The sequence below is a fragment of the Arabidopsis thaliana genome (assembly GCF_000001735.4).
Source record: "Arabidopsis thaliana chromosome 1 sequence".
NCBI classification, from domain to species: Eukaryota; Viridiplantae; Streptophyta; class Magnoliopsida; order Brassicales; family Brassicaceae; genus Arabidopsis; species Arabidopsis thaliana.
Genome location: NC_003070.9, coordinates 10,653,056 through 10,678,957, shown reverse-complemented (window position 1 = coordinate 10,678,957; position 25,902 = coordinate 10,653,056). Strand labels below are relative to the sequence as shown.

Here is a 25,902-nt window from a genome sequence, read left to right as displayed (position 1 = left end):
AAATACAGTATATAGTTTCATGGGGGATTATAATATTCAAACATACGAATGTATTTATGTATAAACAATAACGAGCGTGTACGTATTGTGCGAGGCTCGAGCTCAGCTAGATTCCTATAGCCTAACCTTGTTTTCCTCAAATATGGTTTTTTCTTTAATAAATATTTTCCTAAGAAGACATGCTTTTGCACAGAAAATATGTGAGATTACTTTCTTTTCTAAATGTCATGTTTTACGACAGATTTTTCTTCACGAGAAAACGTACGAGATTGTTTATCAAAAGAGAACTAAAAAGTATTGGACTAAGAAAAAATTGGATTGCTATAACTCTATAAGTTATAAGAATTAAAGGCAGTTATTTTGGACTGTTGCACATGGTGAGCTTATATTTAGTTATAGATATGTGTATAATATATTAATTAACTTAGGTTGCGAATGTTTTCTTACTTTTAAGTTTGCATTATTATTTTCAATTTATAGCATATAAGATATACTCTTAAACATTCTGTTTGCGTTTTAATATATTCATATTTTTATTATACTCTTAAAACTGGATCAATTATTGGACTGGCACAATTAAGTATATGCTTTTGTCAAAAAAGGCATATTTCATATGCCTCACAAATTTAAGTACTTCTATCTCTTCATTTTTTACAATTTTATCCTCTCCAATATAAAGCAAATACCATAAAAAAATAAAAGCAAATCTGAAAACAAAATAATATGATGATCCACACGCGTGTGTTTTCTCTTCAATGGTGGGGAAGCTCATCTTCTTCTTCTCTTTACCATCAAAAAATTGATTTAATGAGAATCTCAAATTAGAACAATTGGGTTCTATATATATTATCTTGTAGGGTTTAGATTTTTACTATGAAAACTTGTTTAATTGGATCCAAATTTGATTTGATGAGAATCTAAGATTAGAACTCTTGGGTTTCATATATATTATCTTCTAGGGTTTAAATTTCCTCTATGAAAGCTTGTTTAATTGGATCCACTGAATTCATCTGAAGAGAATCAACTATTTCAAACCAAAATTATTTTCTTTTTTTCATTACCACAAATCGAAAACGAAAATCGCCTTAAAAGATACATAGCATATCTTGTTTGGGTTCTATTAATTTTGAATGATCAAAACCCATTTAAAGTTTCTGGAGAAAAAGAAGAAAAAAAAGCAGAAGAAAAACGATGAAGAAGAAGAAGAAAGAAGAAGTAAAACACAAGGGCAATATCATCAATTCAAATACTTGAAAATGTTTATTCTTGTAAGCCCAATTGATAAATGCCCGATTTCAATTTTTTTGTCAAATAAGTTCCTATTTTGATAATAGCCCCCTTAAAACTTGATCATTCATATTTTCAATTTATAGTTCTTGCCTCTAGTAAGTCAATACTAATAAATTTGATCATACATATTGTCGAGTTTCTCGTTTGTCTATGTATGAACTTCAGAGAAATATGTTATTGGTTGGAGTCTTGTAGAATGATCTTTGACTAATTTTACAGCATTCTTTTCTTTCTTACAAATAGTGAAATAAACATTTATATCTTTTTAATATTAGATTTTTTTTTCTCTTTGCATGAAATCAACGTTGATATGATTGTGATGTACAATTCTGGTCGCTGAGTTATTTAATTTTTCTCAATTGACAAGGAAAAGTTTGTACTCTCTCTTATTTTGGTCAACAACGAAAAAGATTTCTACTCATATGCAAAAAAATATGTCAATACCAATTCTACGTTTCATAATGGGCTTATGGAAATGGTGCGTCAATTTGATTTTGGTGGTCGGTATATGAGATAAGTCAAAAAAGCCACTACTACCATATTTCATTTTCCTCGCACACACTTTCTGACATTTTGTCCATTTCACATTGCTATTACAATTTAATCAAATCTGTGAATTTAAATTTAGAAATTTTGTATCATTCGCAAAGGTTCAAAACCATGAGTTTTGACTATCATAGTTGAAAATAGAAATGGAGACATCTCTCTAGTGGGTCCATAAAGACACTACCCAAAAAGTTTTTGTCAAGCTTTTTTGGTCTTAAAAACAAATCTAATAGTCTTTATTATCTTGTTGGTGGAATCTAGATTAGTCTTAAAAATAAGAAGAATGAAAATTTCTTAGAAAAATCAATGTTATATAAGATGGACAAAAAGATTCTTAATGAAAATTATTATATGATTACAAACAAAAATAACTTATCAAGAAAATAAAATTAAAAAACGTTTAAGAACTACCATTTTAAAGAATAATAAGGAAACTTCAACTTTAATTTAGGATGAACAAAAGAATTGAATTGAAATAGAAGGCTATAATATTTTTTTAAAAAAATTTAGAATAAGAAGATATTCATATATCACTTTTTATATGAAACAATAGTGAGTAATTTAAAAATACAATAAAATTTCAAATGACTATTAAAATATAGACATATAATATAGTTTAGTTTAAAATACAAAATAGAGTTTGATCTATAGTGTTATAACTTCCTAGAAATATATTTATAGTTAATATATAAACAATAATAATATACCATTTTGAATTATATTGTTAGAAAATGATTTATGGGGTTTTAATAGTATAGTTTAAAGAGGGTTCTCTTTTCCATTTAGAATGTCCACATCAACATGTTAACCATCTAATAGAATATCACCATATCATAAACCAATAACATTTGTCCAAAAAAAAAAAAATCATAACCAATAACCATATTTTTGTTTATATTTTTATTATTAAAAATAGAACTAAAATCATTACTTAGATATACAGTAGTTGATGACTATTACTTGGAGAATTAATAATGAAGTAGAAAAATATATTTAAAATACATGTTTAGGAAAAAAATATATGGTAAATTGTTATAATAAATGTATGATTGTACGTATTTGTATCAGTTTTTTTTAATATAAGTTTAAGAAATCACATAGTTAAAATTTGAAATTATATTTTAATTAAGAGTGTGAGCTGATGGGATGTCGGGTTATTTCTTTCAAGGTTACTGGAATATTGTAGGTTGACAACAGTTTTTGTCTTTCAAGGTTACTAGTGAAATGCAAGAGTTTTTTCAGCATATGGTTCTCTTTCCTTTTGAATGGAACTTCACACAAATTTGTCTATTCTCTGAATAAATAAGAGTTTATCTGAAACTATGAACAATTCAGAACATTTTACCTATAGGTTTTGGAGTTAAAATCACAGGTTAAGGCACAGTAAAGCTATATGAGTTTCTTATATAGAACAATGTTCTATACATCCCAGGTTTCCGGCTTAATCTTTTGAGCATTAGTCAGTTGACCAAAGATTAGGGTTATCGAGTAACGTTTGATAAAGATTCTTCTATGATACATGATCATACCAAGGGATTAATGATTGGAAAGGGTGATCAAATCTCCAATCTTTACGTCCTCGATGCTCACTCTATCATACCACCTTATAATCTACAAATTTCTTACTCTACAAAAAGATAACAAAATAATGTGTTTTTCATTTTTTATGAACTGTTTAAAATAAAAGTTAGATGAACTGTTTTCTGTGACCCAAGAAAATAATAGGGTATTAGATGAACTGTTTTCTGTGACCCAAGAAAATTATCTTGTTTCTTTGTTTTTATTTTAACATGTATATCTGATAATATTAAAAAATCGTCGTTTAGTCAGAAATCCTAGCTAAAACTTGAAGAAGAAACAAAAACATTAGTGATAATGTTGATATGAAGCCATGCGAGCATTATGCATCTTGAACAAAACCGTTTCACTCCGCTCTCTATCTCTCTATAACACAAGGAGACCTACAAGCTTCCTCATTGAGTGAATCAGAAGTCAGATAAAAAATAAGGCAATGATCTTAGTTTCGTTAATGAGAAAGCCAAGTAATCATTTTCACCTCTTCATAGGTCTATTGGGACTCTCAAGCCATCATGAGCGAGTTTTACTGAAATCCCTTCCCTAACAAATCAAAACATTGCAGCAAATAAGATTACTCATCTCTTTCTATGTATAAAATTCTTCAGGGAGATGATGTAATTACGAGCTTTCTTAGTTTTCTACCTTTTAGACCATTCTTCAAGAAACTCGTTGTCCTTGTGATGATCAAACTCGTGAGTCATTCCAATCAGAAGAGCCCTTTTTGGACTCAGTCTTTTGATTGTGTCTAGTGTCTACAGAAAACAAAAGTAAGCATACATACATAAACCATAAAATAAAACCCACACTTTCAAAATTATGCTAACCTGCGGGAAACATAAGTGAGTGTTGTGGGATCCTGTCTGCAGTTGCGGTAAAGAAAAAGAAAGAGAAACGATGTAAAAACATAAAGCTCATATTTAAAATAACCATTCAAGCTTTAATGCATGAAGATGATTTGTGTTACCTTATATAATGTATCCAAAATAAGGAGATCCAATTGTCCACCACCAGATTTTGATATAGCTGTTAAATCCAAAGCCAACAAAGTTTGAGACATTTTCTTCGAATATGCCAAAATGCAGACCCACTAAGCAATATGTTTGACTTACCATACTCGGTGTTTGGAGGAAACCGTGAAACATCGGATATATAAGCCACTCTTGATTTTTCACCAAAAAGGAAGCCAAGACATACATAGTCTTCTCCATGCATCACCTACGGCAATAAATAAGATTTGAGTCTCCAAATAGATCAGAAGGGAGGCATAATTCACTAGTTCTACAGAGGCTTTGAGAAACTTACTGGAAGTGGCGTGAATGATAAACCTGAAGCTACAAATGGCTTCTCACAATCTTCTTCAATTACTCTCCAATCTAGCTGTGCTACTCGCCTAACTTCTTGGCCTTCTTTAAGTTTCTTCTGAACCAAATACGGGAACTTCACAGCAAGGCTGTTTTCAGAAAAACAAAGCATGTGATTGTCGAAACTAGAGCTTCAGAGCCTAAAAGGTCAAACTGAAATTTCCAAAAGACCATGAAAATGTTTTTACCTTTCCATAGCGTATTGGCTTACAAAAATTGGAGTAGGATCAATATCATTAGTAGGACTAAATGGTTGCACTGAACGTATATCATCCAGGCCAAGTACTGCATCAGCATGTTCATGAGTCAAAATTATCTGCAATTCATGCAAAAACTTTAATCCTCATATGCACTGAGAGCTTCAGATACAGATAGGAAAACTCAAATAGTGACCCAAAGATTTAAAATTTGCTTTCTACATATCTCGAGTATGTGAATACAGCATTCATAAAAAGAATATCTCAATGGGAATAATGTAGAGCAATACGATATTGATGACGGCTTACAGAATCAACTTGAGGAATCTTGTGAAGAGTAAACCAACGAAGGACTTGTTCTCTGAAAGTCTTGCCAACATCGATTTGAATGTATTTATGTTTGCCATCACTTTGGCAATAATCAATGAGCAGTGAAGTATTCCCCCTGCCAAAACCACAAAAAACTCTTGCAATGAAAACTACTCTACAAGCAAAGTCAGCTATAAGATGGATCTGATCAAGCTCCACACAGAAAATCTTAAAAGCTTCATATGATTCAACTCAACACATGAATCAAAGTAGAACAACAAAACTAGACTAATTGAATGTGCTACACACAGGTTAGCTAAACAGAACTAAGTGATCCCAAATCTCAATCTCAAAACAAAACTCCAAGTCGAACCAAATCAGTACAAGATGAGAATGTACCTGTAATTAGGATTTTTCTCAGGCGGGATTGAAAGAGACTGGGAACAAACATAGCAGGGATTATCAGATCGCTGGATCAAGCACATTGCGTTAGGTACCGCGCTTGAACATCCAGTTCCTAGGAATATTAGAGCCGATCTATCACGATCAGAGGTAACGGAGCCGTTCTCAGACGGAATCGAACTTTCCATCATCGGCGATTTCAATATCTCTTACGTATGGAATATTCCGGCAAAGGAGGAATCTGGAGTCGAACGTAAAAGCGGTAACAGAAGGGTGTGTCGACGACGCAAATTAGTTTGATATAAATACATTAAAAATCAACGGTTTTTATCTAATTGATGTTTGTCACGTGGCTTAATCTTAACGGTTTTGAATCTGGGAATGTTTTAATGTATTTTCAATTTTGACTTGTTGTTTCTTTCTATAGCTTTTTCACCCCTCACTGATGCATCATCAGCTTCGTTGCTGTGTTACCTGAGAATTTAGTAGTAATATTGGTGAAGGACCTGCTCTCGCTACTGTCTGTTAAGTTTAATGTTGAGTTTAAGGGTTAATCGGCTTCTTCGTAAACCCTTAATCCGATTTTCACCTTGCATAAGCTCTAATGGCGAAGCATCTTTCTCGACATCTTCGTCGAAACATCCTCATGGTCCAGAGATAGAAGGAGATTCTTCTAGTCAAGAAGATGACCACTTTGGAGAGTTTAGGCAATTGGGTTTCGGAAAGTCTTCAGCTTTGAATGCTACGAGTGTTGGTGATCCTGAATTCGGAGAAATTCGAAACCCTAGGTTCAATGAGATTGATGAATTAGGAGAAGATGACGATGATGAAGAAGGAAATGTAACAAGTGGCGACGAACTTGATGATGATAATGATGGTTTTGCTGTTCTGAAATCGATCCCACAATCGAGAGAAGAGGCTGGTAGATTCGATGTCGAAGAAGATGAATCTAGACATCCTTTGGTGAGAGAGGTAGGTAGATTGATTGGCCTCAGGTCATCTTGGAACCCGAAGCATGAAGGTCAGATGAGGAATCTTTTAAGGAGCCTTAAACCATCACAAGTATGCGCTGTTTTACGCTCACAAGACGATGAACGGGTTGCTCTTAAGTTCTTCTACTGGGCTGATCGTCAATGGCGGTATCGCCATGACCCCATGGTGTATTACTCGATGCTTGAGGTTCTTAGTAAGACTAAACTGTGTCAAGGTTCTAGGAGAGTTCTCGTTCTGATGAAGCGTAGAGGTATATATCGAACCCCTGAAGCGTTTTCACGTGTAATGGTATCATATAGTAGGGCAGGTCAGCTGAGAGATGCATTGAAAGTGTTGACTCTTATGCAGAGAGCTGGAGTTGAACCTAACTTGTTGATTTGCAATACGACTATTGATGTTTTCGTTAGAGCGAATAGGTTGGAGAAAGCTTTACGGTTTCTAGAACGTATGCAGGTTGTTGGTATAGTGCCAAATGTAGTGACTTATAATTGTATGATCAGAGGTTATTGTGACTTGCATCGAGTTGAGGAGGCAATTGAACTACTAGAGGATATGCATAGTAAAGGATGTTTGCCGGATAAAGTTAGTTACTATACCATAATGGGCTATCTTTGTAAAGAAAAACGGATTGTGGAAGTGAGAGACTTGATGAAGAAAATGGCGAAAGAGCATGGTTTGGTGCCGGATCAAGTCACCTACAATACTCTAATTCATATGCTCACTAAACATGATCATGCGGATGAGGCTCTTTGGTTTCTAAAAGATGCTCAAGAAAAAGGTTTTCGGATTGATAAGCTGGGTTATAGTGCCATAGTTCATGCATTATGCAAAGAGGGAAGAATGTCTGAGGCGAAAGATCTCATTAACGAAATGTTGTCAAAGGGGCACTGCCCTCCTGATGTAGTAACTTATACTGCAGTTGTCAATGGCTTCTGTCGTTTGGGTGAAGTGGACAAAGCCAAAAAGCTACTTCAGGTTATGCACACACATGGACATAAACCAAATACTGTGTCATACACAGCTCTGTTAAATGGGATGTGCCGAACTGGGAAATCGTTAGAGGCAAGAGAAATGATGAACATGAGCGAAGAGCACTGGTGGAGTCCAAATTCTATTACTTATAGCGTAATTATGCATGGGTTGCGAAGGGAAGGGAAATTGTCTGAGGCCTGTGATGTGGTGAGAGAGATGGTACTAAAAGGGTTTTTCCCAGGCCCAGTTGAAATTAACTTGTTGCTCCAGAGTCTTTGCCGGGATGGGAGAACACACGAGGCCAGAAAATTCATGGAGGAGTGTCTGAACAAGGGTTGTGCTATTAATGTTGTGAATTTTACTACAGTGATTCATGGTTTTTGTCAGAACGATGAGCTAGATGCTGCTCTATCCGTGCTTGATGACATGTACCTGATCAACAAACACGCGGATGTCTTCACCTATACTACTTTAGTTGATACATTGGGGAAAAAAGGTAGAATAGCAGAAGCAACAGAACTTATGAAGAAGATGCTTCATAAAGGAATTGATCCTACCCCTGTTACATACAGAACTGTCATCCATCGATACTGCCAAATGGGAAAGGTTGATGATCTCGTGGCTATACTGGAGAAGATGATATCGAGGCAGAAATGCAGGACAATTTATAATCAAGTCATTGAGAAGCTCTGTGTTCTGGGAAAGCTCGAGGAGGCAGATACACTTTTGGGAAAAGTTCTGAGGACAGCTTCAAGATCTGATGCTAAGACATGTTATGCGCTTATGGAAGGCTATCTTAAGAAAGGTGTACCTCTGTCAGCATATAAAGTAGCTTGTCGGATGTTTAACCGCAATCTGATACCTGATGTTAAGATGTGTGAGAAGCTTAGCAAGAGACTGGTTCTGAAAGGTAAAGTTGACGAGGCAGATAAGCTAATGTTACGTTTGGTTGAGCGAGGTCATATTTCACCCCAGTCCTTAAAACAGTAGATGGTCTCGTAATACCTGTCTGGATTTGCTTTCATTTTTTGTAACCCCAAACTTCATGAAAGCAAAGAGATTTTGATTGAATACAACTCTGTCCAGGTGCTGTAAATGATAACAACATGCTGTTGTATTTTTCACTGGTTAGTCACAACCTCCAGATCCTAAACGAAGCAACTAAGCTCTCGCTTCGTTAGCGGTGATGGATTTCTACTTTGATGGTCTTCGCATGAGGAAACCGGTTTGAGCAAAAACCAGTTATTATATTTCATATTTTCCTGGTAACGACCCGTTATTCCCAGTACTTTTCTACTTACGATTTTCATTATTAATGGCTCGAGGAAACCAAGAAGGCAAGAAATAACCTTTCTGAAAGGAAGAACGTGAGATTATTTTTCCTTTTTGCAGGGACCATATTTAAGTGACACCATACATTAATCAAGTACTGATAAGTCACTGTCTAAGTTTTACTTTAATCAATGCCACGATTGTTTCTTTGCGTTTGTGTTCCATGGTATAACGATCAGAACACTATAACATGGATAAGTATATAGAAACACAGAATAATTGTGACCTAAAGGTGGTTGACACTCCACAGCTCATACAATTCTCAGTATACCTCACTGTTTATGTTTTGTTGGTTGCTGCTTCATAATTAGAATACAGTAGAAGGTGCATATAGAAAAGAGTTGTTGATGCAACTGAGAAGGCTTGTCTGTAACACCAAGAGTTTCTATATATTTAGGATGCTCACTTTCTCTGAAGGTATGTGCAAGTTATGATATTCAATTATGCGAAGAAAAGGGAAATCTTTTGGAACAGACAGAATTCTATGGTGTGAAATAGAATAGATGACTTATCGTTGATGGGGTATATCTTACATGTCCCTATATCAATAAAGATATGCATTATTTTCTGTATATGGGTATAGTGAAGCTGATAGCTTGCTTGTTGCATTAGCTCTCTCTCACTTATTGTATTCTAGTTGATTTTGGTTCGTTGTACTGACACGGAGTTAACTCGTCATTGGTTTCTTCGTGTGAACCTGGTGATGTTGGAGGTACTTATCAGACAACATTTCATGATAATGCCTGCATCTTGGCTGATTCTGATAGTAAGCCAAAGTTGGAAACTATTGCTGGGAAAGTGAAAGTAAAGAGCGTACCTTCCTCAGTTACTGCTTTTGTTGTAGATTGTTTTAATATTCTGCAAACAAAAGATCATGTCTGCTCAGCTTATTGGATTAATGGTTTTAAACTGTTGCTTTTTGGTGGAACTTACTGAGCAGTTTCCACTTCGGCATGTTGCTGTTTGTTTTTCCATGTACCAGCTGAGAGAACCCAAATGCAAAACTCGTTTCTCGCTGTTATCATATAATTCCATTCCATGCACAATCATGCTAAGAAGAAAGTGTTGCTTTCAAGAATCTCTTGTGAAATTTCCTTTGGAAAAGATGTTGAATTGATCTTTGGTGATATGATTTGTTGTTTTGTCTGTAATGCTTAAATGGTCTGTCCCGGTATATGACAAGATTATAACTGTTGTTGTCTTTAAATGGATGACTTGACTTATCTACATGATTCTACCTTGGATTGTGATATATTCATTAACAGTTTACAGGTAAATGCTACTGGAGCTTCAGAGGATCTCTACTGGTTACTTGTGAATGCCGACAGAGTAAGAACTGTTCGCTCTCTCTATATTAATGTATACTGTACAGTTGCTCTGTGGTCAGTTGGCTAACAATTTACAGGTACTAAAAATTTCCAACTGTACAGAACAAAATAGTTTATAGAAAGTCATAGAGTTTCCATGATTAAACACCCTGTAATGAGTTTCCATTAGTTCCTTGTGAACCATCATCTAGTATGGTCTTTGGCATCTTATGTATTCAGAAAATACCCTGTAAAGTCTTTGCGTTGACAAAATGGTTAAGTACAAATACTTAAACCTCTACGGTTAAACAACAGAGTCCTGCAGTTAAAAGTTTTAGCATTGGGAGCCTTTATCGAACAAGACAAATCACTCAGGTTAAACAGGTTAAATGTTCTTGTTGCTTAACTCATAAACAACATTGGTGAATGCTTCTTTACATCCCCATGAATTCTACAGCCATTGAAGATGGGTTGTTAGCATTATTGACGTCACCCGCAATGAATCCATGCCATTGTACTGATGGGTGATGTAATTCCTTTAGCCCTCCTCTCAAAACATGATTTAGGTTCATTCCGGTTTATGGTTTCGATGGTGCAAGCACTCTGCAACCAAACACGAAGAGTCCTCTCTGCTCCATATCCGTGGGCCATGAACATTGACAACATAAATATCTTCGTTCCCTTTTTCACCCATATGTGCAAAGTTCAACTGTAGCCTCTTTTGTCAGCTTATGGTTAACACTTAACAATCGCTTTCCTCGTCGGCTTATTACTTTGTCTTGAGGCTTATTACTACGCGTCGTCAAGAGAAAGCTCATTGGTTATGGCCATCCATTCTTTGTGCTTGACCCGAACTGGACTGTGTCTTTGAGGATTTTGTGTTTGGTATTATCCAAAGGCACTTGTGCTTTTGCTTGCTGAATCATCTCCCATGTTCTGTTTGCTTTGTTTGTCTTCCAAGATCATTCATTGCCTCTGTACGGTCGAAATCTTGTATAAATTCGGTTTTGCCCTTACCCCTTTTGACATCCCGACCTGCTACTTGGTGGGGCAAATAAGGAAATATTTTGTGCCACGTTTTAGAAAACAATTAGTTACTTGAAATATAATATTTCTTTCTCTTTTTTTTTTGGGTTAAAATGTTAAGGTACTCATCATAAAGAATTATTCACATGAAGAAAGCATAGTCTAACAAGTTCTATGCATTAAAACCATTGATGAAGAAAGTCTTCTAGGTGCGGCATTTTTGGCCAACGTAGAGAACTGATTGAGTTGTAGCTTGTCGATTTGCTCGCCGAGTGAGTTGTGGAGCGGTGTGATTGCGGATTCAACCATTCCTTTCCTTCCGCACATGATAAATAGTTGTTAACACTAGGTGAATGAGGATTCATTGCGATATGCTCAACGTAGAAGCTTCAGTGAGGTGAAAGAAACCGTAATGTTTCATTTTGGCTCTACTAAAATGTCTCAGATTTAGTCGAGATTTTATGTCTTCTTATGTACGACGATGAATAAAAATCGACAATACATCTTTGTAAACCATAGTATAATAATGTACTTATTAGCATTTGCTTCGATATTTACTAATTTTATCACCATTTAAGAAAGAAAAGAACTATTGGAAATGGACCATAAAAGATCTTACATTCCTTTTTAAAAGAGATGTATATCTTTTAAAAAAGGACCAATCGTAGAAAAAGATTTGAGATATGATGACTAAGAAGAGGCAACATATTTGCAACATAGCATCCAGAAAAAACTTCAGGAAGCATATACAGCGCACACACATGCTTGTAACAGCTAAAAGATTAATGAGTTTCCTTGATTTTGTTTTAATAATTATTATTAATTCATTGAAATGATCTAAGCTCGAATCTTGAGGGGAGCAAATCCCAGAAGAATGATTGTTTTTGTATCTGATTTCTTAATATAGTAATCAAATATATTCAAAATAAGTTAAAGTTGTCCCCTTTCAAGACCACCTGATCTGCATTTTTTACCTGTAATGTTCCTGTACCGTGGTCTGAATCTGATACACGTTCTAAATTATATCAAGGCCTGTTCCTTCTTCTTTGTTCTTGATGTTCCTTGTAAAAATGGTTTATAAAAACAAATAATATTCACCAAATAATTCCACCTTTTTCTTCTAACTTAATTCTGGATGAGTACATATACATTTGATATGCATAATTATATTAAACTCACCAAATAATCATATTCCAAAATATTGCTAGCCCCAAAAGGAAGATTTTTTTCCACAACCATTAAAATGATCTGACGTGATAGTATTCTCAATAATAATAAACTAGTTAGTAACCCATCTTAGGGAATGATTATGAATTTGTAATCATTAATGTGGAATGACCTAGTTATTTGCCAAAAATGCCAAAATACTGAAAAATAGTTTCCTACAAGAAAAAATGATATAAAAACTGGATGCCACTTTTAGAATATGATAATTTAATGATCTGTCCATTCGGGGACATAAGAGCACCTCCAATGGTATATCTTAGGTGTATCTTAAAATAATATCTTAGAATTAAACTTTGAAAATTAAATCAAAATAAATTTAAAAACTAAGATTTGCTTCTTAGCTAAGAAGTTTTCATGAGTGAAAAAAACAGTTACATGTCATGTTTCAAAATTTTAGTATAAATAATTGTTAAGATGTTTGGTTAAGAACCAATTACTTCTTAACGAGTGGGGATGGTCTAAGATAAATAAAATAAATTAACGATCTTTTTGATTAAATATAATTGGGAATAATGATAAGCATGTGTTGGAAAGTAACAAGGGTATGGCTTTTTGGTAGGGAAGAACGTTTATTGACATCAAATTATAGCATGCATTGTCCCCTCCAAAGGGTATGTGTCATTCCTTCACCCACTTATTTTTTTCTCTAAAAATCACGATAAATATATGATTTACGCTAATCCTTTCCCTAACATAGTAGGAATATCTTTCAGAAGTGACTCAAATTATATGTCAATTAAAAATGGTTTAGCATTTTATAATGCTCGTTTGTCCAGCTTATCAGTCACTTTTCAGTAGTAATAATGTGATTTTAGTCAATCAGACTTTAAGTATTCAACAATATAAGTAAAAACAACAAGTGTTTAACAATATTTTCACTAATAGAAAATTTAGACAATTATATTGGTCATTAGCTAGACATGTTAAAGATTACTTCAAAAACAGAGATTTTAATGTTTTTTTTTTGTATTTAGATTTTTGACATCTATATATGATGTTTTAGATTTAAATTAAAAATATATATATTTTAGTTTTTAGTAAACATCATATCCAAGTTGGAATGTTTTGACAATGCAAAACGACATCGGATTTATAAATATCATAGTTAGATATTTCAGGAGGTAGGGTTCAAAAACATAACTTATCGTGAACATATAGATTTTTTTTAATCTTAGAAGATGAGATTTGGTTTTGGTTTTACACTCCACTAGGAGCACTATCACCCAAAAATAACAGAAAACTTAAAATGATGAATTACATTTTTCGTATAAATAAAGAGAATATGATACAGCTCAACAAAAGTTCGGAAACCATTAAATCATGTTTTTGATAGTAGGGACTAGGAACTCCAAGTGGTATAACAAGCCTTGAGCCAAATACATTATTTGTAGTATTATTTAATTAAATACATTATATATAACAATGTTATGATTGAAAAACATTATTGTTGACACAAAAACATATCAAATTATTTAATTACATTATATATATACAATGTATAATACTACAATACATTTTGTGAATAAATCATAGATTATTATTTTGTTAACAATCCACACATATTACACTAAACTTATATTCTATATTTTAATTTTAATTTAACTAGTAACATTATTACTCATCTTTATTTCAGACCAGGAGAAAAAAAAGTTGAAAGCGAATAAAATCCACACATGAAGAATTAGTTTAAAGAAAAAAAAACTTTTTTTTCAATGCTACTATAAAAATATGTACGTTAGTGTACATTTCATACAAAACACATATCACACTCTCTTTACTTCGTCGCTTTTTTTTTCTTTAGACTTTCCGGTGATCGGAGCCAAAAAAAGGAAAGATTCACCGGCGAAATGGACGAATCTTGGCGTATGAAGATGGGTTTAAGCGTTGATCCATTCTTCTCCATTGCTCGTAAATCAATGGATGCTCGTATCGACGCGGAAGACTTCGCTGATGTTTTCGGCGGTCCGCCGCGAAGCGTTCTCACCCGAAAATTTTCCGGCGACTTCTCTCGTTCCGACTGTTTCTACGACGAGATTTTTCAGCCTCCGGGAACTTTCTCCTCCGGCGGCTCTCTTGCGTCTTCTAAATCTCACGGAAGAAACTTACCGGCATTCAGAATTCCGTCCGGCGGGGAAGGATTTTACGACGGCGTGTTTGGTGGTCGCGGCGGTTCTGCGAAGGAAGGATCGAAAAAACAGAGCTCGATGACGAAACCAAGATCGAATTCATCGTCGATGCTCTCTTCCGAGGAGGCCAGTCCTCACTATCCTCCACCAGCGGCAGCTTCCGGCGACGACTCCGGATTCTCTTCTTTCACTTCTAGACTTAGGTGAGTGAGATTTACCATTTTACCCTCCAATTCGGTTCTACTCTCGAGGACAATTCAGTAATTTTGACATGCTCTGTTTTTTTTCCCTCTTCAGACCGTTAAACGTCCCGTCGAGAAGTCATAAACGAGAGTCAAAGAAACAGAGTTTCTCGGCGGTTCCAAAAGCAAAAGATTCATTTTCCGGCCAAAATAACACACCGGAAAAAGCTGATTTCTACTACAAAAAAACACATTTCGGCGGATCAAGAAGAGCCTCGCCAGAAACCATAAGCTTGGATCCGAATTCCTTCAGAAGAATGGATGACTACGGACCAAGCTCCCCTGCATCTTCCCCTGTTTCTTCCTTCATCTGCGAAGAAGAAGACGACAACACTCATGCTAAACAGAGAACAAACAGAGACTGTAAAGTCGAAGAGGTAGTAGTAGAAGATGAAGAAGACGAAGAAGAAGAAGAGATGAGCTCTTACGTCATCGAGATAAACTCAGATCGATTCGACCGATACAGAGAAGAAGGAGGAGGAGGAGGAGGAAATTCAGATTCAAACGACATGGATGAAGCAATAGCTTGGGCTAAAGAAAGATCTCAAAGACCAGAAGCAAAGCAAACAGAAGAAGATGTAATCGATTCGAGAAGAAGTGAAGAAGAACCCAAATCAGAAGAAGAGGTTAGTGTCATTCACATTTTCCCGGGAAAGAAAAAAAAACTGAACTTTTCTCAAGAAACTGATGAGACAAAAATGAATAATGCAGATGGAGATGGAGATGAAAGATGAAGAGATAAGAATCTGGTTAACCGGAAAAGAGACAAACATTAGACTTCTCCTCTCAACTTTACATCATGTAAGCAAGCACTCAGGATTTGAAATGGTTTAGTTTTGTCTCAAATCAAGTAAACCGGTTACTAAACCGGTATTGTTTTATATAGGTTCTTTGGTCAAATAGCAATTGGGATTCGATTCCTTTAGCAAATCTTCGAGATGGATCACAAGTGAAGAAAGCTTATCAAAGAGCTCGGCTTTGTTTACATCCAGATAAGCTACAACAAAGAGGAGGAACTTCACCGATTCAAAAATCTGTCGCGAGTAGAGTTTTCGCCATTCTTCAGGTACTAAACCAATATCGGTTCAACTTGTAAGCTTCGTTTTTAATGTTCTAGTCATTAACTCTTAAGACTTGACTTGTGGAAATTGTAGGAAGCATGGGCTGTGTACGTAACAAATGAAGGACTCTCGAGCTAAACCGGAATCCGCAAACTACATTCTTTTGGTTTATATTAAACCAGAAGAATCGGTTTATAATCATGTAAGAAGAATAAGAGCAAAGTTAAAGGAAAAGTTTGTTTGTTTTTTTGTAAAAGACTAAAAGTCATATGAACATTCCCATGTGTTGCCTTTGTATATTCCATTGTCAATGTTCTTATATACAGAAAACAACAAAATGCTGGAAAACTACTTTAAGAACAAATTAATCCGTGAATCAAAATATTAAACATTGACAAGAAAGAAAAAAAACGAGAAAGCGGAATAAATAGAGTATTGGTAGGGTTTCCAAGATCAATTGTCCTCATAATACTCAAAACTTGGCATCAATTGTCCTCATAATACTCAAAACTCTATTCCAAACTAGTGTTGTATATCTCGAGATCTTGCTTAAACATGAATGTATCAGCTAAAATATAACGCTAGCAACCACCAAAGTTATGGCTTTTGCTTATGATATCTTTGGATGATAACCTGCACACATTATATTTATGTTTTAAGGACCCTGAGAGCAAATGTAAAAGACTCTTCCACAAATGGCATTTTTGCGGTCTGTAACAATGTATTACCAACCAATAAAATTTTCTGTTCACTGATGAGAGAAGATAGGAAAGTTTCTCCAAAGCATTTGAATATTATTCTCCACAAAGAAATGTGTTAGACTTGTCAACTTGGAATTCTGTCACTTAGCCGGATGACGTACTTTGTACGAAAATAAAATTCACTAATGAGTGTTAATGGAAAAGGAAAAAAGAAACTAGTTTTAACTATATGTATTATTCTTTACAAACTGTATTTAGTTGAACAGTTTTAGTAGTTCATAACAAAGCATACGCAGTTTATTTTAGTATTGTGACACAATAGTTTTCAATATTTCTTTTAAGGGGAATTTCTCTTCTTTTAATGTATTTGGTTATACTAATATTTATCATGAATTGGCACAACTCTGGTTAGATTAGTTTTGTTCTTAGAATAGACTCGTAGGATCATAAATGACTTATTCGAGTGTCATTGCATTACACATTCGAATGAATATTTTTAATTTTTTTTTTCTTTGTCTTATTATCAATTTGATTCTGATGTATCCTCTATATTAATAATATTTCTGATGATATATATAAACGTGTGTGTGTGAAAATGGATAAAACGACGTGTAAATATATCATCAAAAACAAAGTGTTGCTAATTGTAAGCAAAAAGTCCTCTTATTATTATTATTTTCTTTTCAATATTTATGTTTCTCTTTTTTATTCTTTGTTTTTGTTCTTTTTATTCCATCTTTTTAGTATGAAGAAGTTGAATTTTTCTTATATGGATTAGGCTTGGTTAAAAGCGTACAAGCCAAAGATTTTGACCACATGCTTAAGGAATTTTAAAACTCAAGTCAAATGAATGAGTAAAATTATAAGATATTAAAATTTCAACAGATGTTTTTTCTTTCTTGTGATTAATCTAGTTATTGCAATGGAGCAATGAAGTTTGATAACTAATCTTCAAGTAGCTACAGGGTGAAGAAGAAGAAGACTCCGTTTATAAGTATATGAGCTCTAATGATTGTAACTTTGTAAGTCTCTTTTTTTTTCTACAGTGAAGTTTATATCTCTTAAGTACATTGTATGCTAAATTATTGATATCCGCTTCCCATCATTTAGGTCATTCATCAAATTTTGTATCATCCAACTATTTATACATAATTTTCAAATCATTACAATGTTTTCTCAATTTTTTATATATTCTTTTACAGAATCGAGCTTACGATTTTGATGTAGTTATTCACCTTTTTCAAATGGAATTGTCAATTGAAAATAAAAAAGCAGATAAGCATTTATGAATATCTTCTCAAATCATTAAAATATCAAGTGCAAACAAACATAACTATTGAAAAGAAAATAATAATTGGAGGATTTTTTGCCTGCTAATTGAAAATAATAAATAAAGTGTTCTTAATTAGTGAATTAACCCCAGATGTGTGCCATGTGGCGCGTCCAAGAACAAATCCTTCGGCCAGAAATGTGCAAACGTCGTGCAAATCTGAAAAAACAAACACAAGAGAAACATTCAAAACATTCAAAAAGTACTTAAAGCCTTGGCAAATCTGAAAATAAACCATAAATTATATATGATTGATTACATTACAAAAAAAAAACGTAGTGCATATTTTCAATTTTGACTATAAAATCCTTAGGTCTAACATAATCACTACTTATTAAAATTCTAAAACTTAAATCACTTGTCACCGGCGTTCTCATTCTTCTCGATCTTCTTCTTCTTCTTGTTATTGTTGTTCTTCTTATTCACATTGACTTCTTCAACCTCAGTCTTCTTTTTCTCATCTTACTCAGTCTTCTTCTTTAATTCTGCTGCCTCTGTGATCAAGTCATAATACTTGATGAGGCTCTTCTCATTTTTCCTCCGCGTTCTCCTTCTTCTCATTGCCTTCTTCTTCAACCTGAGTCTTCTTCTTTTTCTCATCCTCATCAGTCTTCTTCTTTTTATCATCCTCATTCTTCTTCTTTTTGAATTCAGCTGCCTCCGTGATTAAGTCATAATACTTAACGAGGCTCTGCTCATTTTGACCAATGGAGAAAGCCACCAACTTGCACTTCACTCCAGTTGCTAGGGAGAAGCGATACCACGACTCTTTATCTTCTTACCCCTCCACAGCCTGTTTAACCCTTGTCATCTTCCCCAATTGTTCCAATTATCTTCTCAATCACATGGTAGACAAGGCCATTACATACCTTCATTGGTAGGGAATGGATCCTCGTTTCCTCAATCATTGGTAATATTATTTCTTTTATACTCTCACGGATTTGATCCATTCATCTCTTCAAGATCTTCAGTAGTAACAACAATCTTAGCTTCATCTAAACTACAAGCAGTGGCGGAGGTAGCATATAAGGAGGGGGGTCAATTGACCCCCATGAACTTTATATTTTTATTATTATAAGGTAAGTTTATATATTAATTAGTAGATATTTTGGGTTAAGTTTATAGAATGACCCCCATGTCATGTGATCAATTTCTGTATTTGACCCCATACATATTCATTTTCCACAACTTTAGTTTTGATTTTTCATTTTTGTTGGCTAAAAATCTGTAACATCTTTCATATTCATTCGATCTCTTTAATTAAAAAATCATAGATCAAGGTAAACACAACAACTAATCAATCTCCACATTATACTAAACATTTTGATAGAAAAACAATATTTTGAGGATAAAAAATACTTAATACAACTGAAAACCAAAAAAAAATGAAGAACATGCATATTCTAATTGAAAAGTGAAACATTTCTAAAACTATATATATATATATATTTCAATTAAAAAATAGACTATTTAGTTTTATTTTGAAACAATTTATACTTTATATATATATATAAAATGACCCCCATGAAGAAAAACTTTGCCTCCGCCACTAACCACGAGGACCAAACTCTTTCTCCACATCCACAACAGCCTTAGCTGTTTCTAAACCAACAGGACCAACCTCCTCCTCCACATCTACAACATCCACAACAGCCTTAGCTTCATCCAAACTGTGAGGAACAAACTCCTCATCCACATCCACATTAGTTGTTTCCAAATTATGAAGACCAACCTCCTCCTCCTCCACACTCTTAGCTACAGCCTTACCTGTTTCTTAGCAATAAACAAGAGAGTAATACAGAAGAATAACAAAACCCCTAATTGAAGAATTGGTGTTCTTGTTCACATCTTCTTCGCCCTCAATTATTAATACAGAGTAACTTGGCCACCAAGTTTTCCATCTCTAAATTTTTGTTATAGTATTTGGTCCGACATAATCTTTATTGATATTTTTCTTTCCTTGATTTTGGTTTTAAAATCTCACTAACTTCAAGTCATGCTATATATTCAGTTTGTTTTGTCTACACTGATATTGGTTTTCAGTCCGCTTTCCTTTTTCAGGTTTTAAAATTATGAAAATAAATTTCGATTTGGTTCACACACAAGTGTTAGTTTGTTTTCAGTACATTTGAACTGAAATATCTATCGAATCTCAGCGTCCGACAATATAGAAATTGCAAAACCAAATCTGTAAAGCTTTTACTTTCCGGTTAATCGATTCAAGCCAAGAACCTCGCAACACGCATATGCTATTCACAACATTCCATGGAATCAAACATGATTAAAATATCAATAATCCCCATTCCCCAATATAGTTTCAAACTGCTTCTGCTCCACTTCTTGACGCTTCCTTTTGTATTAACTTCAAAACCACTCCGTACTACTATAGTAATTTATAACGAACAAAATCTATATTAGAAAAAAGTAAACAGCTTATGTCGACTGTTTTGCAATTGTCCGGTTAGCCATGGCACCATTAGTACCACCTGAAACATGAAGAAACAAAACAGGATTTGTGTTTACATGTTTCGTTAGTTTCTCCTTTTCTAGGAGCTTTATCTAAAAAACAGAGTATTCAAGGCAGATACTTACCACCATCGGTTCCTTCCTCTTTCTCTTCGTCGATGGTTTTCCAAACAATGTCCTTAAGTCCCGTGGTAAGGTTCTTGTAAAACTAAAAGAAGAGCAAGAAAGGATGCAAAAAGGTAAAGATTCAAACATCAGTTACTGGAAGACCATTTGACAAGCTCGGGTTTGATACAACCTGATCAGCATTAATAACCCTTGCATACCTTGTGGAATTCCAATGTGTCACCCCCTGATTTTCGCATTTCAACCATGTAAAGAGATGGAGCAACTTGAAAAACCTGAAGGTAGATGTCAATTAACTTAAATTAGGTTCAGCCAACCATACAAAGGGTGATCACTGGTCATTGTGAAAGCTAACCTCAGTGGCAACTGCCAACTGACCCTTGCGGCCTGATTTCTCTCCTGTCAGCTTCATCTGAAGGAGTTGAGAAATGGTTAAAGGGTCTATTCAGAAGCAACAAACCAATACACAACTCCACAGCATTGGGTAAATACGTAACAGTATTCTAACCTTGTAGTTATTTGTCTTGACATCAAACCCCATAGGTGCTGCCGCAGCCTCAATTTTTGTAACTATCTCATTAGCCGAAGATTTGGAAGTAAATCGAGTTTTTCGTTTCACCAGCCCCTGAAATCAGAGAAGCTTATCAATCAGAATGACGACTTCTATCAAACTAAGTACGGGCTTCCAAAGAAAAGTATTGGTCACTAAAATTTTGTGGCAAAGCTACTTCTTATTAGGTTTGACCAAAACCGCAAAAAGATAGTTAAAAATTGTCAACAAAATAAGAGCCTTGGGGGACGAAATTTAAAGACCAGCTTTACGTATCAGACTTCTGTACCATTTGTTTTTCGAAAAGTGAACCGAGATTGAGACCCTGGGATGTCGAGATGAGCTCAAAAGCATTCATCGTTACTGGTGTTTTGAGTCCTTCTTCTCGCCTCTCCACAACAAGATTCTTAGACTCCTATTAACAAACAAAAACAACTGAGCAATCATCCCGGACAAAGTACCGAAAAAAACAAACAAAAGAACACTAGCCTTACCCCTGAGTCATCAAAGATTGCATCAACATCATCAAGGCTGACATCAGCATTCTCAAATTTAGGTGCTTTATACCCTTTTTTAAACCACTCATTTTCAATGACCTCAGCAAATGTAATCCTCTGCCCAATATAAAAAATCAGTGTAAGCCTTCAGATCTACTCAATCCTATAGAAGCTTTTGCCTCTTCAAAGGAGAGATCCTCTAATATAAATTATATAATAGGGTAAGAAAAATATACCGTTGCTGGATTGGGATCCAGAATTCTTTTGATTAACTTCTTAGCACTTGCAGAGAACCAGGGAGGGCAAGTAAATTCTGCTTTGAATATCTGTAATTATGAAGAAAGAAAATCAGGTGGCTTTTATGCTATATACGTCTCATACAAAAATGACAGAGGCTTTTATACAGCCACCCAAATGCACCTAGACCTTGAAGCCTTTCTGATAGCATGTAAAATGATATGTATCAAAAGAAAAGCAAAAGAAGAAGAGGCAAGCGTAATACCTTTTTATATAACGACGTCAGGTTAGAATCTTCAAAAGGTAAATAACCAGCCATTAAAACAAAGAGAATTACTCCACAAGACCACAAATCAGCCTTCGCTCCATCATAACCTTTGTTGTTGATTACCTAGGGAGAAAATATAGAAGGTTACTGAGACTAGAAAATAATAGAATTCAAGTTTTGAGAAAATTGTGTGTCAGTTTTCAGTAGCAGTTGCTAATACCTCCGGAGCAACATAATTGGGTGTTCCACAGGTTGTGTGAAGTAACCCATCCTCCTAAAGAAAAAGGGTCACAAAATCAGCTTTTGAATAAATCATGGAAATCTTTCTCCTTAGAAGCCATAGTAGCTGAATTATCGAACTATGATATTTACAATGAAATGATAGAAAAAGAAATCAATATCTCGATGCTCACTCGAACTTGCTGAGGTAGAGCGCTCAATCCAAAGTCAGACACTTTCAAAGCACCATTAGCATCCAAAAGCAAATTTTCTGGCTGCAACCAGAATGTGCAACATGATTCAAACACATCAAACTTTTATTCTGATGCCAATTGATTCACAAGAAACCCTATGCAAGAGGATCACAAAGTAAGATTCCTAACCTTAAGGTCTCTATGATAAACTCCCCTGCTATGACAATAATCAACCGCATTAATCAGCTGTTGGAAATACTTCCTCGCCTCATCTTCCTTCAATCTCCCATTGCTTGACTAATACATGACAATTCTAAAGAATTAAGATCTCATTTCCACATAGTATTAAGAAAAAAAAAACACATCTTTCAATGAAATCTTACAATTTTATCGAAAAGCTCCCCACCAGTGACGAATTCCAAAACGAAGTAGATCTTAGTTTTGCTAGCCATCACCTGAAGAAGAAGAAGAAGAAGAAGAAGAAGAAGAAGAAGAAGAAGAAGAAGAAGAAGAAGAAGAAGAAGAAGAAGAAGAAGAAGAAGAAGAAGAGAATCTGTAACTACAAAGATACCAAAAAAATACATAGAATAATCAAATCCCTTATATTACATACATATGATTAGCCAGGGACCACAAATATGTTCCATAACTTCAAACGAATCTCAGCTTATAGCACAAATCTATAGAACAACAACAACAACCAAAACGTGCAACACAACTTTGAATTCAGCTTTATAGTATCAGAATCAAACCTCAAACATACGAATGACATTCGGGTGCTTGATCAATTTCATCGTCGAAATCTCACGCTTGATCTACAAAATCCAAAATCAAAGGTTATATCACAACTGCGTAAATCAGATTCCCAATAAGAACACAGCAGCTGGAGAATTGTATAATACATACCTGAGCGATCATCTTATTTTTCAGAACTTTCTCTTTATCAATAACCTTAATAGCGACATTATCACCATTCTCAACATTTCTAGCGAATTTGACCTTAGCGAAAGTTCCTTCACCCAAAGTTCGTCCAAGCTCATACTTACCAACTCGTGTCCTACCACCAGAAGAACTACCAGAAGGCGTTGATCGTGAAGGAGTCGATCGTGAAGGCGTTGTTCGAGAAGCCATCTCTCTCTCTATATATATATCTCGGTCTCTTATATATATATAGATAGATCTCTATTGAATCAGGAGGAGGACCTCTTCTTCTTGCATGGCTGCCATACTTGGGATTTCGCAACGCTCATCGTGAGAGATCTGCAGAAGAATTAAAACCCTAAGGGACCGGAGACCATATAAACAGCCGAAAATCAAAATTCAACTCTCGTGTGCGGAGAAAATTCAATTTGGACGAAGAAGAAGACTCATGAAGACGAGATTTGTATTTGAAGTGAAATTTTGTCAGTAGGGAAAATTCTGGGAATCGTAAATTTCGGCTGCTTTAGAAAAATCGAAGCCGGTTCTGGGAAAAAGCGAGTAACAGCAAGCGAGAGAGAGAGAGATTGTGATTCGATGGTGGAAGGAATTTAAAAGTTAAATTAAGAAGTAAATTAGTTAAGGAAATGTTTAATTAAAATTCTGTTTAGGGATTATACGAGGAAGGTTGTATCTGTAGGTTCTGACGTATACTATAGTTTACATTTTAAATTATTCTAGGCTTATCTTAGTCTTTGATAATTTAAATGCAAACGTTATGGACTTATGGTGATTACAGAAAATTATGTCATCCTTTTTTATCAAATATAAATAAAAGTAAATATTTTACTTTTTTACATGCCGTGTAATTAGCTGTCATAATTTTTTAAAACAAAATTTCGAAAAAGAAAATAAAAAATATGATATTTTCTCCAACCGAATAATCAACGATTTCAAAAGAGTTAAAGAACGACAGTAAAGAATTTATAAATTTTTCTTTATCTTTAATTTCTCGTAAAAATAAAAACAGATAAATTAGTACAAAAAAATTCTTACCTAACTTAAATAATATTCTCGAAATTGCTCAATTAAATTCTAATTAATATTAATTATTAAAATATATATATATATATATATATATATATATATGCAAACTTTTAATAAAAATATTGAACTAAGTCCACCACTTATCCAATTAGCTGCCATCACTTATCCAAGTATCTTTTTATACTCCGAGATTCCAAACATGTGTACTTATAAGATTTATAAAACGTAAGAGGATCTTTTATTTACTCTAATAAATACTATTGATTAGATTTGAAACGTCCAATTGAACTTTTGATGTTATGGAAAAGCCGTTACCAGTATCAAGGAGCTACGTGCCCTTTTCAATACTAAATGTTTCACAAAAGGGGCACTTAATGATACAAACCATTAAACATTAAATTTTCGATGGTTCGATCAAATGTTTAGAATCTTCTGTCTAGATTATATATGTGTTTGTGTTTCTATAAGAAATAATGCTCTATTATAAATACAGTATACAGTTATCAACCTAACTAGTTATACTTGTTTTTTCAACCCAAAATAGTTTAAACCTAGTTTCTGATTTTTATGGTGCTCATCAAAGAGAATGTTATCTAATAATCATCGTATTAGCATAAAACAATAGAACCAAATCATTGGTGGGCAAATGTACATACACATGACCTTGCCACGTTTTCTTGAAAGGGTTTGACTTTACAATTGATAGCCCATGAGGCCATGACCATCATGATGCATATTTTTAAAAATAAAAGTTATCTGATTCATATATATTCATACTCGTTTAGTCGTTGAATGTAAATTCTCAAATCTTTTCATCATAATTTTCTTCAGTTGATGATCATTGCAGATGCTTTAGATTGAAAATTATATTTAATCTCTTAAAAACCCTAATGTGTAAATAATGACTTTCTTATCAAGAAAGTATATTCCCGGTCAGTCATTATAATATTTGACCTCGGAAATAAAAATAAACCGACCCACGAGTTCGTGTTTGTGATCAGAAAACTAAATTAACGGAAGTTAACAGAAACAATCATGTTCGAGTGTCTGTTGGAGGCAACCAAGACATTATTATTTGCTTAATTAAAATGATTTTACAAAGCGTACAATATCTCTTTCTAACCTAATAATACCAAAACTAAACCCTTTAACAAAAAGAACATAACACCAAAATTCAATTCTAATAAGAATCAAACAATAATAATCTTTTTAATCGGTCGAGTTAACTGTACTTGAGACATATAGTCACAATTATTTTAAATCTATGTTTGATTATTTTATACGTAAATATATTTAAAAGTTCATCATTAGTAATTAAATTTTGAACTTTAACGGTAAAAGAAAAAAAAAATAACGTAAAATAACGTTGTATTATCTGTA

The 25,902-nt window shown here is 34.2% G+C and overlaps 4 protein-coding genes, 4 long non-coding RNA genes, 1 other non-coding gene and 1 pseudogene across 19 annotated transcripts; 5 read left to right on the top strand and 5 right to left on the bottom strand.

Moving 5' to 3' along the window:
• Positions 1 to 698: 698 nt before the first annotated feature.
• On the bottom strand, positions 699 to 1,443 carry AT1G09085. Its single transcript, NR_143465.1, has one exon. It is a non-coding gene; the product is annotated as an uncharacterized misc_RNA (transcript).
• AT1G06323 lies at positions 1,287 to 1,629 on the top strand. Its single transcript, NR_139062.1, has one exon. It is a non-coding gene; the product is annotated as an other RNA (long non-coding RNA).
• Positions 1,630 to 3,022: 1,393 nt separating this feature from the next.
• Positions 3,023 to 3,469, top strand: AT1G30310 (annotated as a pseudogene; the record flags this gene model as incomplete). The annotated part of the gene is made up of 1 exon: positions 3,023 to 3,469.
• Positions 3,470 to 3,502: 33 nt separating this feature from the next.
• AT1G30300 (Metallo-hydrolase/oxidoreductase superfamily protein) lies at positions 3,503 to 5,985 on the bottom strand. 4 transcript variants are annotated; one of them, NM_001332888.1, is made up of 10 exons: positions 5,681 to 5,985; positions 5,282 to 5,417; positions 4,964 to 5,091; positions 4,717 to 4,864; positions 4,524 to 4,629; positions 4,379 to 4,437; positions 4,239 to 4,274; positions 4,057 to 4,166; positions 3,893 to 3,954; positions 3,503 to 3,804 (listed from the first exon to the last, which is right to left on the bottom strand). In NM_001332888.1, the coding sequence occupies exons 1-9, from the start codon at positions 5,872 to 5,874 to the stop codon at positions 3,897 to 3,899; spliced, it is 975 nt and encodes a 324-aa protein (NP_001322754.1). In that variant the 5' UTR covers positions 5,875 to 5,985; the 3' UTR covers positions 3,503 to 3,804; positions 3,893 to 3,896. The 4 variants fall into 4 exon arrangements, with proteins under 4 accessions (NP_001322754.1, NP_174321.2, NP_001322755.1 ...); NM_001332889.1 differs by having other exon boundaries at positions 3,543 to 3,797; positions 5,681 to 5,966; NM_001332890.1 differs by having other exon boundaries at positions 3,584 to 3,808; positions 5,681 to 5,960.
• A 136-nt stretch (positions 5,986 to 6,121) lies between these two features.
• AT1G30290 (Tetratricopeptide repeat (TPR)-like superfamily protein) lies at positions 6,122 to 8,829 on the top strand (the record flags this gene model as incomplete). 2 transcript variants are annotated; one of them, NM_001332887.1, is made up of 2 exons in its annotated part: positions 6,218 to 8,558; positions 8,735 to 8,829. In NM_001332887.1, the coding sequence occupies 2 exons, from the start codon at positions 6,218 to 6,220 to the stop codon at positions 8,827 to 8,829; spliced, it is 2,436 nt and encodes an 811-aa protein (NP_001320854.1). The 2 variants fall into 2 exon arrangements, with proteins under 2 accessions (NP_174320.2, NP_001320854.1); NM_102768.3 differs by lacking the exon at positions 8,735 to 8,829 and having other exon boundaries at positions 6,122 to 8,638.
• Positions 8,830 to 10,828: 1,999 nt separating this feature from the next.
• AT1G06313 lies at positions 10,829 to 11,334 on the top strand. The gene has a single exon (NR_139060.1). It is a non-coding gene; the product is annotated as an other RNA (long non-coding RNA).
• On the bottom strand, positions 10,902 to 11,145 carry AT1G06317. Its single transcript, NR_139061.1, has one exon. It is a non-coding gene; the product is annotated as an other RNA (long non-coding RNA).
• A 2,860-nt stretch (positions 11,335 to 14,194) lies between the features above and the next one.
• On the bottom strand, positions 14,195 to 15,626 carry AT1G30282. 2 transcript variants are annotated; one of them, NR_139809.1, is made up of 2 exons: positions 15,337 to 15,626; positions 14,195 to 15,218 (listed from the first exon to the last, which is right to left on the bottom strand). It is a non-coding gene; the product is annotated as an other RNA (long non-coding RNA). The 2 variants fall into 2 exon arrangements; NR_139810.1 differs by having other exon boundaries at positions 15,122 to 15,343.
• On the top strand, positions 14,290 to 16,350 carry AT1G30280 (Chaperone DnaJ-domain superfamily protein; the record flags this gene model as incomplete). Of its 3 annotated transcripts, NM_102767.4 has the most annotated exons (5): positions 14,290 to 14,869; positions 14,964 to 15,534; positions 15,620 to 15,709; positions 15,795 to 15,974; positions 16,063 to 16,337. In NM_102767.4, the coding sequence occupies 5 exons, from the start codon at positions 14,388 to 14,390 to the stop codon at positions 16,105 to 16,107; spliced, it is 1,368 nt and encodes a 455-aa protein (NP_174319.1). In that variant the 3' UTR covers positions 16,108 to 16,337. The 3 variants fall into 3 exon arrangements, with proteins under 3 accessions (NP_174319.1, NP_001322470.1, NP_001322469.1); NM_001332885.1 differs by having other exon boundaries at positions 14,388 to 14,869; positions 15,795 to 16,350; NM_001332886.1 differs by having other exon boundaries at positions 14,388 to 14,869; positions 14,964 to 15,709.
• A 3,683-nt stretch (positions 16,351 to 20,033) lies between these two features.
• CIPK23 (CBL-interacting protein kinase 23) lies at positions 20,034 to 24,158 on the bottom strand. Of its 3 annotated transcripts, none has more exons than NM_102766.6 (15): positions 23,464 to 24,158; positions 23,310 to 23,372; positions 22,941 to 23,012; positions 22,747 to 22,854; positions 22,558 to 22,638; positions 22,365 to 22,418; positions 22,142 to 22,267; positions 21,876 to 21,965; positions 21,637 to 21,756; positions 21,432 to 21,557; positions 21,101 to 21,217; positions 20,948 to 21,004; positions 20,793 to 20,867; positions 20,593 to 20,674; positions 20,058 to 20,486 (listed from the first exon to the last, which is right to left on the bottom strand). In NM_102766.6, exons 1-15 carry the CDS (start codon positions 23,686 to 23,688, stop codon positions 20,434 to 20,436), a joined length of 1,449 nt encoding a protein of 482 aa, NP_564353.1. In that variant the 5' UTR covers positions 23,689 to 24,158; the 3' UTR covers positions 20,058 to 20,433. The 3 variants fall into 3 exon arrangements, with proteins under 3 accessions (NP_001320726.1, NP_564353.1, NP_001320727.1); NM_001332884.1 differs by having other exon boundaries at positions 20,061 to 20,486; positions 23,171 to 23,372; positions 23,464 to 24,101; NM_001332883.1 differs by having other exon boundaries at positions 20,034 to 20,674; positions 23,464 to 24,104.
• Between the last annotated feature and the right edge of the window lie 1,744 nt (positions 24,159 to 25,902).

Coding starts and splice junctions, on each gene's coding strand:
- CIPK23 (NM_102766.6), bottom strand. CDS start 23,688: ATGGCTTCTCGAACAACGCCTTCACGATCGACTCCTTCACGATCAACG. Junction 20,868..20,947: donor AGTTGGCAGTTGCCACTGAG/GTTAGCTTTCAC, acceptor ATCTACCTTCAG/GTTTTTCAAGTTGCTCCATC. Junction 20,487..20,592: donor AGAGGAAGGAACCGATGGTG/GTAAGTATCTGC, acceptor TTCATGTTTCAG/GTGGTACTAATGGTGCCATG.
- AT1G30300 (NM_102769.4), bottom strand. CDS start 5,874: ATGATGGAAAGTTCGATTCCGTCTGAGAACGGCTCCGTTACCTCTGAT. Junction 5,092..5,281: donor AGATTCCTCAAGTTGATTCT/GTAAGCCGTCAT, acceptor CATGAATTGCAG/ATAATTTTGACTCATGAACA. Junction 4,438..4,523: donor TCCTCCAAACACCGAGTATG/GTAAGTCAAACA, acceptor TGGATTTAACAG/CTATATCAAAATCTGGTGGT.